Source organism: Falco rusticolus, chromosome 1 (genome assembly GCF_015220075.1).
Source record: "Falco rusticolus isolate bFalRus1 chromosome 1, bFalRus1.pri, whole genome shotgun sequence".
Taxonomy (NCBI): domain Eukaryota; kingdom Metazoa; phylum Chordata; class Aves; order Falconiformes; family Falconidae; genus Falco; species Falco rusticolus.
This window is the reverse complement of record NC_051187.1, coordinates 1,529,037-1,544,548: the sequence shown is the minus strand read 5'-3', so window position 1 is coordinate 1,544,548 and position 15,512 is coordinate 1,529,037. Positions and strand designations below refer to the sequence as shown.

Here is a 15,512-nt window from a genome sequence, read left to right as displayed (position 1 = left end):
AGCAATTGCGGAGCTGAGCTAAGAGTGTTTTTAGCCGAGGCAGAACAGCCTGGAGAGCCTCCCTCGCTCGGCCCCAATCACGCCGAGATCACAGGAATAAAACCACCTTTGTTGCACATAAGAGGGGCCGCGGCCCCGTGCTGTTGGCAGGTTGGAGCGGGCCTGCACTGCCGGCATTCAGAGGACACAGGAGCATCTCGCAGCAGCCACATCCCTCCAGCAGCAAATCCCGGAGCTGTGCCAGGCACTGTGCCCATCCTGCCCACGAGCGGGCACCAGCGCAGCCCTCGGGGGAAGAAATGGAGCAGGGTGGTGTAACTGAGAGGCTCTTGGCTGCACTGACACCCAGTGCCCTCCAGCCACCTGCCACCAGCACGCACCCTGCAATGACCTTGCTGCCGAAACGCATCCGTCTTTGCTCCGATGCCTCACACTGAGCCCATCAGACTGCTCACAGCACGGGGATCTGCTGCTGTGCCATGGCAAAGGGGAACGGGCAGCAGGAGGGCTGCCAGCCAAGGACACGCTGGCCCTGGGGCGATGGCTCGTGCCTACCCGGAGAGACATGGGTGGAGGTGGGCATTTTTCCTTTCCATCTGACCCTCTGAAGTTTTGTGCAATTGCTTTAGCAATTTCCTTGCAGATGAAAAAGGTCTTCTTGGTGCTGGGGGAGCCCTCGGGACATGGGGCCACCTCCCAGCCATGGTGCAAGCAGATACGCATGTCACCCACACCACAGGAGGGATGGAGGGATCTGGTACAGGACGGGAGCTGGACCCTGTGCTGCCGCCCCAGCGAGGAGCTGGGCTGGACCCAGCAGAGCACACTGCACTGCTGCCGCTGCCCCACTCCCCTGTGCCTCCCTCGGAGGAGATTTGGCGTTTCTTACATGCCGTAAGCTGATTGCAGAGGTGTGTTAACTGGATTAGGTGCAAGGCTGAGAGACGCGGCTTGGAGGAGCTGCTCAGCAGAGCACGGCTGCTGCCCGTGTGACACCCGCAGGATTTGCAGAGCCGGCTTTTAAACTGATTTTCTTCCCTTAAGCCTTTGGAAAGGTGAAGCTGCAGGAGGGTCGTGGGCTCTGCCACCTCCTCTCCCCTCAGAAAAATTGTGTGGAGCCCCAGCGTGGGCTGGTAGCAGGATCATGTCCCCCCATCGGTCCCCACAGCCACACCTGACCTCAGCGCTGGCAGCGAGAAGGGTGACACCACACCGGGCTGCAGTGGCCCAGCTGGGCACCCGCAGTGCCCTGGGGAGCAGCATGGTGACCCCAAGCCCCTGCACGGCCCCCTCAGCACCCACCCACAGCGATAATTCCCGCTGGCAGCAGGCACTGGGTCGGGGCTCTCGGTGACAGCCCTGTAGTTAATGCAAGGTGACCACTGCAGGGCGCAGCCAAGGGGGGGTCCGCAGCCTCAGCGTCCCCCTTCCTGGCTGCAGCCAGACCAGGGGAGCTGCCCAAATCCCCCTGCACAGACCCAGCATGGGGCAAAGGGGATGCCGATGGGGACTGCAGCAATCCCAGGATGCAAAAGCAGCCCAGTGAGTGATGCCCCCCACCTCCTCACATGGTCCCCAGCACAGCACCGGTGTCACCTGTGAACTGCACAGCAGTTTTGCCGGTGTCACACTTCATCCATCTCCACTGGAGCTCTGCCACGGTGCTTCCCAGCCTCGGGGTGGGGGAAGAGGCAGCCAGTGCATTTTCCATGGCCAGCCGTGCTTCACAAAGCCCAGGTAAGGACCGGGAGCCCCAAACCCAGCCAAGGTGGCCCCACCATGGTACACAGCCGGTTCTGCCATGGCACAGCCAGCCCGAGCCAGGATCCAGCCCGGTGCACCCAGAGGCTCCGAGCAGGGTTGGTGCTGCCTACCAGGGCCAGAGCATCCCCCAAGACAGACAGATGGACGGACAGACACCCTCCCCCCACACTGCCTCCCGCCAGGCCAACGGGACACCCTGATGGTGCTGCCATCCCTCCTTCCTCCTCCCATCTCCTCTTCCTCTTCCCGCATCTGTCTCCAGGCCCATACTTATTTATTTATTTGTTAATTAACTGCTGTTTCCATAACAAACGTTCCAGCTTCTCCCAGCCTCCAACAGCCCTGGGGCTGGATTGTTAACTAGGATTTTAATTTGTTAATTAAAAGCAGGATGGCTCCATAACAAGCTCCTCTTCCGCAGCCAGGCTCTCAGAGGGCTCAGTGGGCCGTTGGCTGAGCTGGCAGCCTCGCCATGCTGACCCCCCCCAGGGATGGGGTGCATGGGGAGGGGTGAGCACAACACCCCCAGGACAAGGGGCATTTGCAAAAGGGACATCAAGATCAGCAGCACTGCAGTGCCTGCTCAGGACCTCCCCTCTCCCACCAGCAGTGCTGGAGATGATGCTACCTCCCTTTGTGGCCTCATCCAGGCAATCCCTTCCCCAAACACCATGCGACCCCCAGCACGTGTCCTCAGCCATCAGAGGGTCCCAAACCTGGAGATCGACCCCGCTCTTCCCACTGCAGCAGAGCTGGGGCTGTGCCAGCATCACCCCCTCTCAGCTTCCACGCTTCTGCACAAGGACCACAGCCCAGGGCAGCCCTCAGCACCCAGCCCCTGTGGTTCTGGGGACCCAGCCTAGATGCACTCCAGTGCCAACGTGGGCCAGGTAAGGCTTGAGATGCTCCTGGAGCCAAGAGAGAGACATCAGCCCTGGCTGAGGAACAGCATCTCATTCAGCCCCGTGGCAAAGCTGTGGCTGGGAACAGAGCAGGGCTGTGTGCCTGCCCGTCCCTGCCTGCCCTCACACACCCAGCCCCTCTGCCCGCCCCGGCTGGAAAAAATATTTCCCCTCTTGGGAAACCCCAAACAGATGCACACACAGCACTGTTGTATGTTCCCAGCCCCTGAGCCCGGGGGGGGGGCGACAAGCAGAGCTTTGTGCTCTGAAGCACCATGTGGCCCCTACGGACCCCCATGGCTGGTCTTGAGCACACGGACCCTAGGAGTCTGGCCCCAAACCAAGGCACAGACCCCAGCACAGAGGTCCCAACCCAAACCCAAATGCATGGAGCTGCAAGGGACCTGCAGCAAAGTGGCCATGCAGATGCTCCTGGGAGGACAGGAGCCCACTCCAGCCTGGGGGGCATGTCCCTAGGACTGCCCAGCTGTAGGTGGCACAGGCAGACATCACCACGGGCTGCAGCGAGCCGGTCCCGCTGCTGAGCATGTCCCCAGGCAGGACACAGCCCTGTCCCCAGCTGAGGACGTTTAACAAGCTCCAGGCTCCAGCTGAAACTCCTTCCCCAGCAAACTCCTTCCGATGCCATAAATCCTCCCGACCCCGCGATTACGCAGCTCCGCTGTATCTGGGTCACTGCTGTGAGTCACGGACACCCAGAGAGTGACTCAACGCAATTAGAGGGGCCAGATCCTGAGGCTGATTTCCCCAGGAGAGGCTCTAAAATGGTGAGGAGGGGAAGGATGGACAGACAGACATCACCTCCAGACCCCCTAAAAGCTGCCAGCCAGACACTTTCCAGGCAGGAGAGGGGGTGAACACACATTCCCTCCCTGCAGCCTCAGAGGGGTGGAGGGGCCATCCCCATAGGCTTCACAGCCAGGACCGGAGCATCCCCACGACGGTTTGGCAGGAACAGGCTCCACACCCAGCTGCCAAGGTGGTCCCAGCACTGGGTGGGATGGATGGCACACAAGCCTGGTGCAGTGCAGCACAGCCCAGGGCTGGATTTAGCCCCATGGAGAATGTCGAGTGTATCCTCCAGGTATTCCTGGAAGGCAACCACAGGCCTGGGCTGCGGTGGCTCCTGGGTCCACCATGGCCAAGGAGCGGTGGGAAGCAAAGCCACTGCCAGACCTGCCCCGCGGTACCCCGACAGCACCTGGGATGTCACTCTTGCAAGGGGCATTCATCCCCCCCTTGCCATCCCTGAGCTTCTGCTGACCCCTGCACCCCCCAGCAGGATGCTCAGCTCAGCCCTCGCAGCCAGCCAGCTGCTTTCCAGGCTCGCCACGAGAATCTCAACAAGGCGGCATTTCCCAACCGAAGAATACAGCGGGGAAAGAAAAACAGAAGACAGAAACCACAAGAAAAACCCCACTCAGCCTTTCCCATGGTGCTGACGCAATTAAGTCGCCAGCCCCGGGGGATGGAAAACACTTTGCCAGCTCCCCCCCACCCACCCCACCCCTGCCGATGGGACGAAGGTGCTGGCGGCTGCGGTCCCCTTCCCCACGGCACAGCTCTGAGCCAGCGGGCGCTGGGCACTCACTGGGGTGTTGCCCAGACATCCTTTTTTCTAAGTATTAATTAGTCATTGCATTGCTCACTTGAAACATAAATAGCTCTAGCATGACAGCAAAAATGAGTTTTTCCTTGGAAAAAACCTTTTCCAAAGCTTTTGCTTTCCAGACACCCCTGTTTGCAGATGGGGGATGGGAATAACTTGCAGTCTGGCAATCCCCCCCAGCCATCCACAACAGCCCTGAATTTCCAGGGCAGAGAAGCAAACTCTGGTCATTGCACTTATTTGCACACTTGTGGCTCTCCCAGCCAGAGGGGCTTTTCCAGCCAATGCCATGAAGCTGGGCCAGCGATTCCAGCGGCAAAGCCAGTGCCACTGCCCAGCCTGACGTGAAGCTGACGGGGAGAAGCCAAGCGAGCGAGACTCCACCACTGCCCCAGGTGAAGCGCTCCAGCAGCTCACTGCTCCTGCTCGCAGCACATGCCTTCTTTCCACCCTTCACTGCACAGCTCGGCTCCCCACCACTGCCCTCCCAGCCCTTCTTTCCACTATGCAAGTGAGGGAAATGGAGAAAATGGGGAGAGAAGGCGGCGCCCATCACCTTCCTCTCCTTGCACCTCAGCATGCAGGCGGAGGCCGGGTGCTCAGGCACTTCCCGGTGCTCAGCCAGCGGGGAGGGTTCTCCCAACGGCAGAGCTCTGAATTAAACATACCACCCTAATGAGTTGATTTTATTAGTTTGCGAATGCATTGAGAACTCATTATCAAAATAAACATCAATTCACTCCACCGAGCACAGTGCCACACACGCGCACAACCCAGCAGCGCTGCAGCTGAGGCCGCGTGCAGCTCCCACTCCGAGACTCTGCTGGTCCCCTTCGCGCCCCAGCCCTGGCACCTACTGCGGGCAAGCTCCAGGGGGGTGCAGGGGCAGTAGGCACCCACCCTGCAAAGCCCCTCGTACCATAAGGTTTGCTTCTCCATTTTGGCTGTGGGGCTTCAGGCTGGGCACCCAGCATTGCTGCTTGCTGGCGTCGGGCAGCCTCGAGCTCCTGCCACCCCAGCACGGGCTGTGCAGGGTCCCCTGGGACCCACTCACTGCTGCTGCAGGGCAGGCAGAAGTCCCCACCCTGCCCCAGGCTCTCCAGCCCCCTGCAAGCACCCCCAGGAGCCTGTGCAGCACCCAGCACTGGAGCACGGGGGGCTTGGCAGACCCCAAGGCCCCCCAGGGACAGCCAGGGCAGGAGGCATCACCCCAGCCCCAGGAAGCCAGCGCCAAGCCCTTCTTGGCCAGGGCCAGCGCACCGAGGCGTGAAGCAAGGGCACAGCGGGCGCATTGTCCGGCTCAGCAGGACACATTCCCTTTGGAAACAGCAGCTAATCCCATTTCATCCCCCTTCACGGCCATCAGCTGTTTTTCAGGCATTCAGGAGGCGGGTTGCTACAACCAGAGCTATTGTGGCTGCCGCACCCCAGCCCCCTCCATCCATCCATCCTGGCCCCACGATCCAGCAGCATGTCCACACCCAGCTCCCACCCCAGCACCATTCCCAGCCCGACCTTCACGGACTGCCAGGGGATAGGGATGCCAGATCCACGCAGGATTCGCTCCCCTTCACCTTCCCCCAAGCTCTCAGCTTGACCTGTGTGGTCCAGCTCCAGACAAGGAGGAAGAGAAGGAGGGGGGGGAAGGACTGAGCATCTCACCATGCTGAGACCCACAGCCTGAGCCCCAGGGACAGTCACCTGCACAGCCCAGAGCTCGATTGCTCCCCATCAGGGAGACACAGGCTCCTGGAAAGGATGAATAAGGAACAAAAATGACCCCATAAAGCCCCAGTTACTGCCCAGCCGTGTCCTGGATTCAGCCTGGTTTCCTCACCTGGCCGCAGAGCGCAGCCAGTGAACCGGGATGTGCTGCACAGGATGGCTCTGCAGGATGGGGGCAGAGGGACAGACTCCAACCAACCTGGTAAATGCACCCCAGTCCTGCAGACACAGGACAGGGGAGGATCATGTAGGTCCCCAGCCCCACTCTCACCCCGGGGAAATGCTCAGGCAATTCACACACCCAGCAGCGGGCACATATACCCTGACCAGTGAAGAGGCTCTAAAACCAGCGTTTCCCTTCATCACGTTGTTCTGAGCCACAAACGCAGCCATGCTGCTGAGAGCTGGGGGTCTCTCACCGGCTGGGGTGACCTGCTGGCATCAGGGGACAGCCAGAGTCTCCCCCCATATGCCACATGTCCCTGCTCTCCAGGGGGCACAAGGGACACCCATCCTTGCAACAGGGGTAGCAGGGCCCTGCCAGGCACCCCAGCCTCTGCCAGCTTTGCACATGGACCGAGCATCCTGGAAAAACCTCTCCGGAGACGAGCACCCCTGCGAATGAAACCACATCCCACTCCTCGCCCTGGCAGGACCCAAGTATCACTGCCGCACGCCCAGGAGGGCTCAAGGTTACAGATGAGGACTTGCAGGTTGTCGTCTCGCCCAGCAGTGCAAAAAGCAATTAGCTATCACAGCTAAAATTAGCTCAGCGGTTTCTTTCTGCTAATGGTCAAACTCATCAAGGTTTCCCTACACTGGGGGCCTCAGCACCTCTGCGTGGGCAGGCAGTGATTGATGAGAGCCGACAGAGCCACTCACGTGTGCGGCAGCAGGACACCGGCTGGCACCGCACCACAGTCCCCTTCCCACCGTACCCGCTGCCACCCCTGCCCAGTGCCTCAGTTTCCCCCCAGCTGCCCAGGGGGGGAGGGAGAGCTCCCGGCACGCTCAGGACAGCTGAGCCAGAGCTGCCATGCACTGAGGCGGATGACGAGGACAGGGAGGGGAGGAAGGGTGGCTTCAGCACTGGGGGCCCCAGCATTCCTGGAATCGCCACCGTGCCATCCCCACTGCCGGCCAGGATGCCCAGCTGTTGGCACACTGTGGCAGCTGGTCCCAGTGCCCAGGGCCTTCCCCAGCCCACGGTGGCTGCTGGCCAGGAGGTGACACTGCTCCACGCGGGGAGGTGACACGCCAGAGCAGGCAGCAGCTGCCAGTCACAGCATCCCCAGGGATGGTCCTACATGAGGCCGAGAGCCCCCGCGCCCCAAGTCTCCATTGCTGGGGGGGAGGTGGGGTGTGGCGACGGGGGGGCACAGCCACCCCATCAGAACGGGGAGACAAAGGGGGCCGGGGACCAGCTGCAGCCCGGGAATGTCCCCTGCCCTCGGCCCCGTTCCCAGGGATCAGGTTACCCAGTTCCCAGGCAACCCGAGCCCGGCACGGCTTTCCAGGCACCGGCATTCCTGCACCCCGCGGGGCTGGGGGCAAGGGGAGGGGGCCGCCGAGGGGGCCGCCGCCTTCCACGGGTGCAGACTGGGGAGAAGGTGAAACATCGCTAGGAGCGAGGTGCAGGTTGCACCCCCAAAGCGTGACTGGAAGTAGAGGGGTGCACCCCCAAAGCATCACCAGTAGCAGGGGGATGCACCCCCAAAGCATCGCTGGGAGCAGGATGAGGGACACACCCTGACAGCCGGTCCCCAGCCCCATGGACATGGTGCTCAGGGCAGTGCCCATGCAGGCAGCATTGCTGGCGTGCCCATGGCGTGAGGGATGCCATGCAGGGCCGGCAAGGCAGGGAGCTGCTGCCAGCACATTCCTGCCTGCTGGCAGGATGAAGGGTGGCAGGAACGCACCCCCTGGATCCATCTCCACAGATGGCCCTGGGGAATGCAGAGGGTAAACCCCAAAACAGAGCAGCAGCCACAAGGATGCAGGAGGTCCCCAGCATCATCACTGCACCTCCAGCAGCTCTGAGTGACCCTGGCCCTGTGCCCTCTCCAGCAGCCCCAAGCAACGCCCCCCCGCACAGGAGGAGAAGCTCCCAGGACACCCCTTTGGCTCCCAGCACCCATCACTCTGAGACATCCTGGCCCCACAGGGATGCTGAATACCCACAGGCGCTTTGGAAGACCAAGGCCTGGTGCCAGGCAGCACCAGCAGAGCATCACAGCCACCGGCCCCTCTGCACCACCCTGTGCACCAGCCCTGGCACAACCCCGGGCACTGCGAGGACTCAGATCACCCTTCGTTAGCACGATCACATCACCACTGACAGCAGCATATTTATTACTGGCCTGACACTGACCATTTTTCACCCAGTGACACGCGACGTACTAACAATCTTGGGAGGTAACAAGGACTTGGAGGTGATAGCACCCGCTGCTTACCCACCCCAGCTAGGACCCGACACCCCAAGGGTTTTGCTCCCACACAGCTCTGCACTCCAGGCTGAGCAGAGCCTTATTCACCCCAGACAACAGCCTCTGCTGCTGCAAAACATCAGTGCACCCCAGCCAGTTTGTGTAGGGCCTACAGTAATGCATGCTGTGGCTGGAGCTTGTCCCCAGGCACGAACCAGCCACATGAGGGATCAGCTCCAGGCACAGCTGGGGACAAGGGCATAGTTTGTCAAGACCCACGAAAACAAACGCAGGGTCACCCCCCATCACACCGCCCTGCCAGCATCCCGTGAGCCAGCCTCCCTACTCCCAGGTTTAATTATCAGCGTTTTCCCAGGTTCACCAGCAATCTGCATCTGCCTGCATCCCTCCTTCCCTCTCTCCTCCAGCTCCCTCATTTGCGCCCACTGAGCGGCAACGCCACCGCAGCCTAATCCCCATCACTAAGGGACAAGCAGCACTCGACACAGCCACCCTGGCCCCTGGCTGGCACCGGGGCAGGGGCCGCTCAGCCACCCCCAGCTACCCCAGCCCACCAATGTGTGCCCAGCCAAGCTGGCAGCTCCAGCCCCGCTGGGCAGCAGAGGTGGGTATGAGCCCACAGCCACCCTCCTTGCTGCCGGCAGCCCTCATCCTCCTGCTCTCCCCCAGGGCGCTGGCTCCCAGCCCGCGGGCATGGTGGCACACCTCAGTGCTGCTGTGGCTCGGAGCAGTGGCACCCCAAACCTCCGGGGACCAGCCAGGGCACCAAGCACAGTGGTGACACAGGCTGCCTGGGATTGGACCGTATCCCCCTCCCCTTACACTTATCAGGTCATCAAAATTTCATTGCTGTGCGTGGTGGTCACTAATGGCTTCCAAAGCAGCATCAAATTTTAATCTTCCCTTCCCCTCCCCTAAAAGCCACTTTCTCTCCCGAGCTGGAGCTTTGCACAAGGCCACCAGCTAACATGCTGGCTGTGCTCACAGAGACAATGGAGCCAGGGCAGGAGACACCCACGCTTGGCCATCCCTCCCCTGCTGCCGCCATCACCCATCACAGAAGTCCAGGCGTGAGCCTGTCAGCCGCATCACGTCCCCAGGCAGGAGCAGGGTCTTGCCCCCATCCTACTCAGCCCCACAGGGCTCCATGCACCCAGATGTGACCAGGCACCACGCGTGGGTGCCAGAAGATGCCGACACTCCCCCACACCAGCCTCTAATAAGCCTCTTTGGTGGAAGCTGCCCATCTCAGGCCCCTGCCCCAAATCCCGTCTGGAACCTTAAGCCTCCCAAATCCCTCCTGGGACTGGGCGCAGCCTCCTCAATCCCATTAGAGGTACTGTGCCAGCGAGGAGGGTCCCAAGCTGTGCCCCCAGCCCTGGGGAGGGTGTGGAAGTGAGCCGTATCCCTGGGGGTCACAATCTACAAAAGAGGTAGGGGGGCTGTGACCCCCCAGCCAGCTAGCCCCCCCCCTCCCAGCTCTTGGGGGGGCCTTTATTGTCTTGTTAATCAGCTGAAGGCACCTTTGCTGCAGGCATGGGCTGGCTGGGGCAGGGCTGGCAGCAACGGGCTGCCCTTGCTCCCCCTGACCACGGCACAGCCCCCCCAGCCATGGCACCGGCACTCAGCCCCGGCACAGGTCGCACTGCGACACAGCTCCCGCCTGGGCGGTGCTGACTGATTAGCCTTCCACCCAGCACCGCATTTGGCTCTGGGTAATTAGCGCGAGGCCCCTAATCAATAAGTTATTTTTTGCCGAGGGGTAATTAATAACTACACAGCACAGACGGGCTGTAATTAAACTTCCATCCCCTCTCTCCCCGGCAGCGAGGGGCCTTTGTTTTACCAACAGCAGGTATTAAAGTGTTTCATCCTGCGCCTGGGGAGCCCCCGTGCCCTGGCCAGGGAGGTCTCACGCCGTCCCCTCCTCCTTCCCTTCTCTATTGATCCCATTTTCCTCGGCCACCTGAATCAATAGCAGCGGCACAAAGCACTGCCTGCCTCCAGCTCCGCTGCCAGCCCTGCAGGGATGCCCACGCGGGGCTGCCCTGCCTGCCCCACTGCGCGGGGCTGAGCTGGAGGCCAAACTGGGCACCCTGCCGGCACACCAGCCCCTTCCCCAGCTCCCTCACCCCAGCGCCCAACCCACCCCAATGGGCTGCAGCAGTGAGCAGCAGCAGCCCCCACACGCACCGGGCATCGCAGCCAGGGAGGTGACCCTGCCAGCGCGTCCCCAGTGCCATCCGCGGCAGGGGCGATGGGCACGTGCCAGGCTTCGGCAATGCTCCCCCTGCCGTGACTCTGTCTCGGGCAGCCACCGCTGGCGCTCGCCCGTGGTTGCTGCTGCCATGCAGTGCCGGGCCCGGGCACCGAGCAATGTCATACCGCCCGCGGGGACGTGACACACACCGCAGGGAGCCAAAGCCATAAAGCTTGGCTCCTGCACCAAGAGAGGGGGGCAAAGCCCCTTCCCCACCCCTCGCAAGGGCTGAAGCACAACACAGCCCTATGTCTTCCACCCCACGGCAAGACCCCAGAGCCTCACGGACAAATGGAAGATCGGGTCACACCAGGAACCCGTCCCGCAGGCGGGGAACAAACAGACCACAGGAGACCCGCCAAGCCAGAGACGCCAGCCAGGAGAAGAGAAACTCGGCAAGGGAGTGAATCAATCAAAGAGACCTTCACAGCTCCCCACACAGGGCCTGCCCGGATAATATACTGCCGCTTTAGATGTTATGTTCTGAACTTAATTACTGAGAAATTATAGCAGTGCTGGGGGAGGCTCAGGGGGAGCGGGAGGACAGGAGCACACACTCTGGCTCCACTTGCTGCTGCAAACAAGGGCAAGAAATGTCTCAGGCAAGGACCCCCAGCGCTACACCCCACTGTGCCCCCCATGTTTCATAACCTGGATCTGCTCGGTCCAAGCAGCAGGGACGGATGTGGCTGTGCTGCAACCCTACCAGCTGGGCGCCTCCTCTGCAGCCCCACGGGGAGCCTCACCACTGGGGAGGGGATGGGATCCTGCCCCCCCCCCCCAGCATCTCTGAACCCCAGTTGCACCTCAAAGGGCCACAAACTGTTTCTACATCCCACTCCGGCAGCGGAGCAGCCAAAACCAGATTGTGCTGTGCCAGAGCTCCTGGGGCAAGGGGCTCATCCTTCCCCAGCAAAACTGCCTCACCCCAAGGGTGGGCTGGGGGCACAGGGAGCCCCCTGGGCACCCAGAGGGGCTCAGGGCTAAGCAACCCCCCTCCAGCCCCAGCCCCCCACCCGGTCTGACCAGCCAGCTGGAGGTCAATGGGACCAACACCAGGGCAAGAGCTGCTCACAGGGAGCTCCCCAAACTTGCACCCCAGGTCTTGTGGTGTAATGGGGGTCCCCCAGGAGGGGGTGAAATGGTGCCCTCACCCCTGCTGTCTCCAGGGAGACGCTCAACCTCTCGAAAGTGGTCCAGGGCAGTCTCTACCCCGCGCTCAGAGCAACATTCCCCCCCCCCCAGCCCCAGCCTTGGAGCAAGTTCCAGGGCAGGGGGAAGGAGGCAGAGCACGGCCGGGCTGTTTGCCCCTACCGAGCTCTCCCGGGTGCTGTGCTCGGCACCGGCGGGCTCCGGGCCCCAGCTCCGGGGGAGCTTCTCCAGCATCATCGATTCTGTGCCCCCCCACCCTCCCCGGCAATAGCTCCAGGGCCGCCTCGGTCGCCGTCCCCCCGGCGGGCAGAAAGATTCCCCGGCGCGGGAGGGTGGGGGCCCGGCTGAGGGGAGCAGCGCTGGGACACCCCCACCCACCCCCAACCCTCCGCGGTCCATCTCCAGCATCCGAATTGGAGCTGGAGGGCGTCGTGTCCCGGCCCCCACCCAGCATCCCCTTACCTTGGGCGCCGGCTCCCGGGGGGCCGGGCATGGCGAGCACCGCGAAGCACAGCAGCCCCCAGCTCCGCAGCCGGGCCATGGCTCCGCCGAGACGGGGTGCGGGGGGCCAACTTCCCCGACTCTATAATCCGGGCGGCTGCGGCACCGGTCCCCGCTGCCGGCCGGGCACCGCGGCGTCCTCCGGGCTCCGGCGCAGGGACCCCCGCAGCAGCGCTGCTCAGAGGGAGGTGGAGACGGCGGGGTCAAAGGCTCCTGGTGGGGCTGGGGGGCGTCCGCGGGCAGCTCCCCACCACGTGCAACTTCCCCGGGGACGTGCGGAGCCGGGACCCCCAAATCCGGAGCGGGGCTGGCAGCCGGGCTCCTCCCCGGGCGTTGCGCCCCGCGTCAGGGAGGGGGACGGGAAGCGCAGGGCTGCGCGCTGGCCCTGGGGGGGGGCACCATGGGGGCCGCTCCCGCAGCCGCCCAAAAGTTTGGGGGCCGGGGGCCTGGGGCGGCAGGCGGCCCCTCCCCAGCGCTCAGCTCCTGCCTAGGGACATCACCGGCGCCGGGGCTCTCTTCCTCCCCCTTGCCTCCTTGCTGCGCCCCGGCACCCGCGGGGGAACGGAGAAAGTGCGGCGGCGGCGGGCAGCGGCGCGGGGTCCCGCTCGGAGCCGCCGGCCGTGCTCGGCGGGCGGGCTGGCGGCGCCGCGCCGTCCCCTCTCGGCGCTCCGGCCGGCTGCCTGCTCCTCCTGCGCGGCGCGGCGGCAGTGTGAGCCGCGGCGGCGGGGCTCGGCGGAGCCGGGGGCAGCCCGAGCCGGGGAGGCGGGGAGACGGCGCGGCTCCGAGCGCTACCCAGCGGCCGCGGCCGGGCGCGCAGGGTGCCGCGGGGGGAGCGGGCGCGTCCCCCCGGCCGCCCTCGGTTCGTGCGGAGCGGGCGGCGCGTACCGCCGTACCCCCGGCTGTGGGAGCAGCAGCCTCTCCCCTCTGCAGCTTCCCCCTCCCGAGCGCCTGGAACCGCCCCCCACCCCGCGCTGCCCCCAGCCTCTCCGACAGCGCTCAGAGCATCAGCACCCAGCTCCCTGGGAGGGGGCACAGACGGGCCCCGGAGTAGCTCAAGGGCAGAACTCATTGCCACAGGATTACCACAGCAAACGTTTCAGGGTGCTCAAAAAATAAAAGCTCTAACCCCAGCGATGAGCCAGCAGCACCTCCCAGATAACATACCACCTCCTCAGGCCTGATCCTGCAGATCCTCAAGCCCAGTCCTCCCAACAGGACCAGGCCCTGAATGCACATCCTTCAAAGATGTCTGTGTGCTATGCTGGTAGAGTGCCTTGCGTTAGGTGGGGGAGAGAAGCTCAGTCACAGCTGCTACTGAGCATTGCCACCCAAGGACTTACACCACCTGCACAGAAGGAAATACCCACCCTGAATGCTGGATCAGCCTCCTGAGCACACACAGCACCTGTGAGCCAAGGGACCTACAAGGATCAGGTGAAATGAAAGCATGAGCAGATTAGCCTGAAGGCAGGCCCAGCACCACCGGGTCAAACCAGGGCAGGGACGGAGGGAGCACTGTGCCACGAGCGGAGCATCAATACAACCGTGCACGTTAGTGCCCCAGCACCGGTGTGCATTTCCACTGCGTTATACGTGCTCACGTGTAAATCACACACCGTCCTCGGGGGGACAATGCCTGTGTGCACGCTGCGTATGTGGAGAGCTACTGCCAAATTTCCCATCGACCTCTTGAAGAGAGACTGAACAATAACCCGGCACTTGCCCACTCCAGCATTAATCAGCTCCGTGGCTGGCATTCTCAACTGAGAGGACAGGGATCGATGTGCTGTGGGAGGCTGCAGCCCTGGCTTGCCCCTCCAGCAGGGGTTTCCCAGTGTGGGCTGGAAGCAGCCGGGACAGAAGCTGCCCTGCCAGGGGCGAGCTCAGCCTGCTGTAGTGGGCTTAGACCCTGCTCCCCAGGCACCCACACACACACCGCAGCAGGGAGCAGCCACAATAACGCTCAGCACGCTCCCAAGCCCCTGCAGGATCAGGGCTTTGTTCCATAAAGAACAGGAATTCCTGTCTCCAGGGCCATAAATTCAGCGTCTGCCCCTGATGCCTGCACTGATTTATGGCTATTACAATTAATCTTGCTGAGGTGCAAGCCGTTTATTACCCACTTGCACAGGTACCTGGTTCCCTACAGTCATTCAGGCAGACTGGTTGAGTTTTGATTTCACAGCAATGCTCCCACCAGAGCATGTCCTCCCTCCCAGCCCTGGCAGCACAGCCCTGCCCGCCCCACACCAACTCTCCTCTGCCCAAAACCATCCAAGCCGCAGCAAGCTCCAGCATGCACCACCGCAGCTGTTTCCAGGAGTGGGTGGATAAGCCAGGAGCTGCCCTGTACAGTTCTGGTACATCCCAGGGAATCCGAGAAGGCAGCAGGAACTGATGGCACCCACATTGCCACCTACCTGGTGACCCTGAGGACATGCCAGGCGGTTCCCAGGTGGGCGGCTGTGGCCCCCCTGTGCTGCTAGATCACCCCTGCCCCACACAGGGCATCTCTCCATCTCCCATGAGTTACGGCCCGGTCCTCCAGCAACGTCATATGGCACACTGAGAATCCTAACTTCTGATCCACAATTTGGGGCAGCATCACTTGTAATTACACCAGGAACCACAACAACGCATGCACAGGGACCAGCTGTGAGCCACACCACATGGCTCTTGCCTCTCCGAGTCTTCTGGAAAGAGTGAAGATAGATGCACATGTCTCCAAGCACACATCAGGGTTTGGACTTTTGAGCTCCTCTCTAGAAATCCCTGACCCCCGAATGCTGGGGGCTCCAGCCCCCAAGGGCAGCAGCACATCCACCAGCTGCTGCTGGAGACCTCGGTAATGAGGGGTTCGCCTTGCACAGCCCCTGCGGGCAGCAGAAAGCTGCCTCGGGCCTATTTGTAGAGTTGAAAGCTGTTATTTTGCTTCCTGCTTGAAGAGGGCGCATCAAAGTCAAACCCAAAATACGTCGCCGGGCTTGAATTAAAAACTCTTGTCTGAAACCAAGGCAAGTTCCAAAAAAAGATCAAGGCTTTATTTGAAATGTAAAAGTCTTTGCTGGGATGTCAGGCACTCTGGGGACCATCAGCATTATCCAAAGACCGCAGGACAACAGCCAAGAGCT

The 15,512-nt window shown here is 62.3% G+C and overlaps 1 protein-coding gene across 2 annotated transcripts in view; it reads right to left on the bottom strand.

The window, feature by feature from the left end:
* The window catches only part of SDK2 (sidekick cell adhesion molecule 2), a 51,326-nt gene extending 38,271 nt beyond the window's left edge, over positions 1 to 13,055 (bottom strand). For both annotated transcript variants that reach the window (XM_037404336.1, XM_037404345.1), the window contains exon 1: positions 12,343 to 13,055. In XM_037404336.1, the coding sequence (XP_037260233.1) occupies positions 12,343 to 12,421 (79 nt within the window). In that variant the 5' untranslated portion in view covers positions 12,422 to 13,055. The remainder of the gene's footprint in view (positions 1 to 12,342) is intronic.
* Positions 13,056 to 15,512: the final 2,457 nt, after the last annotated feature.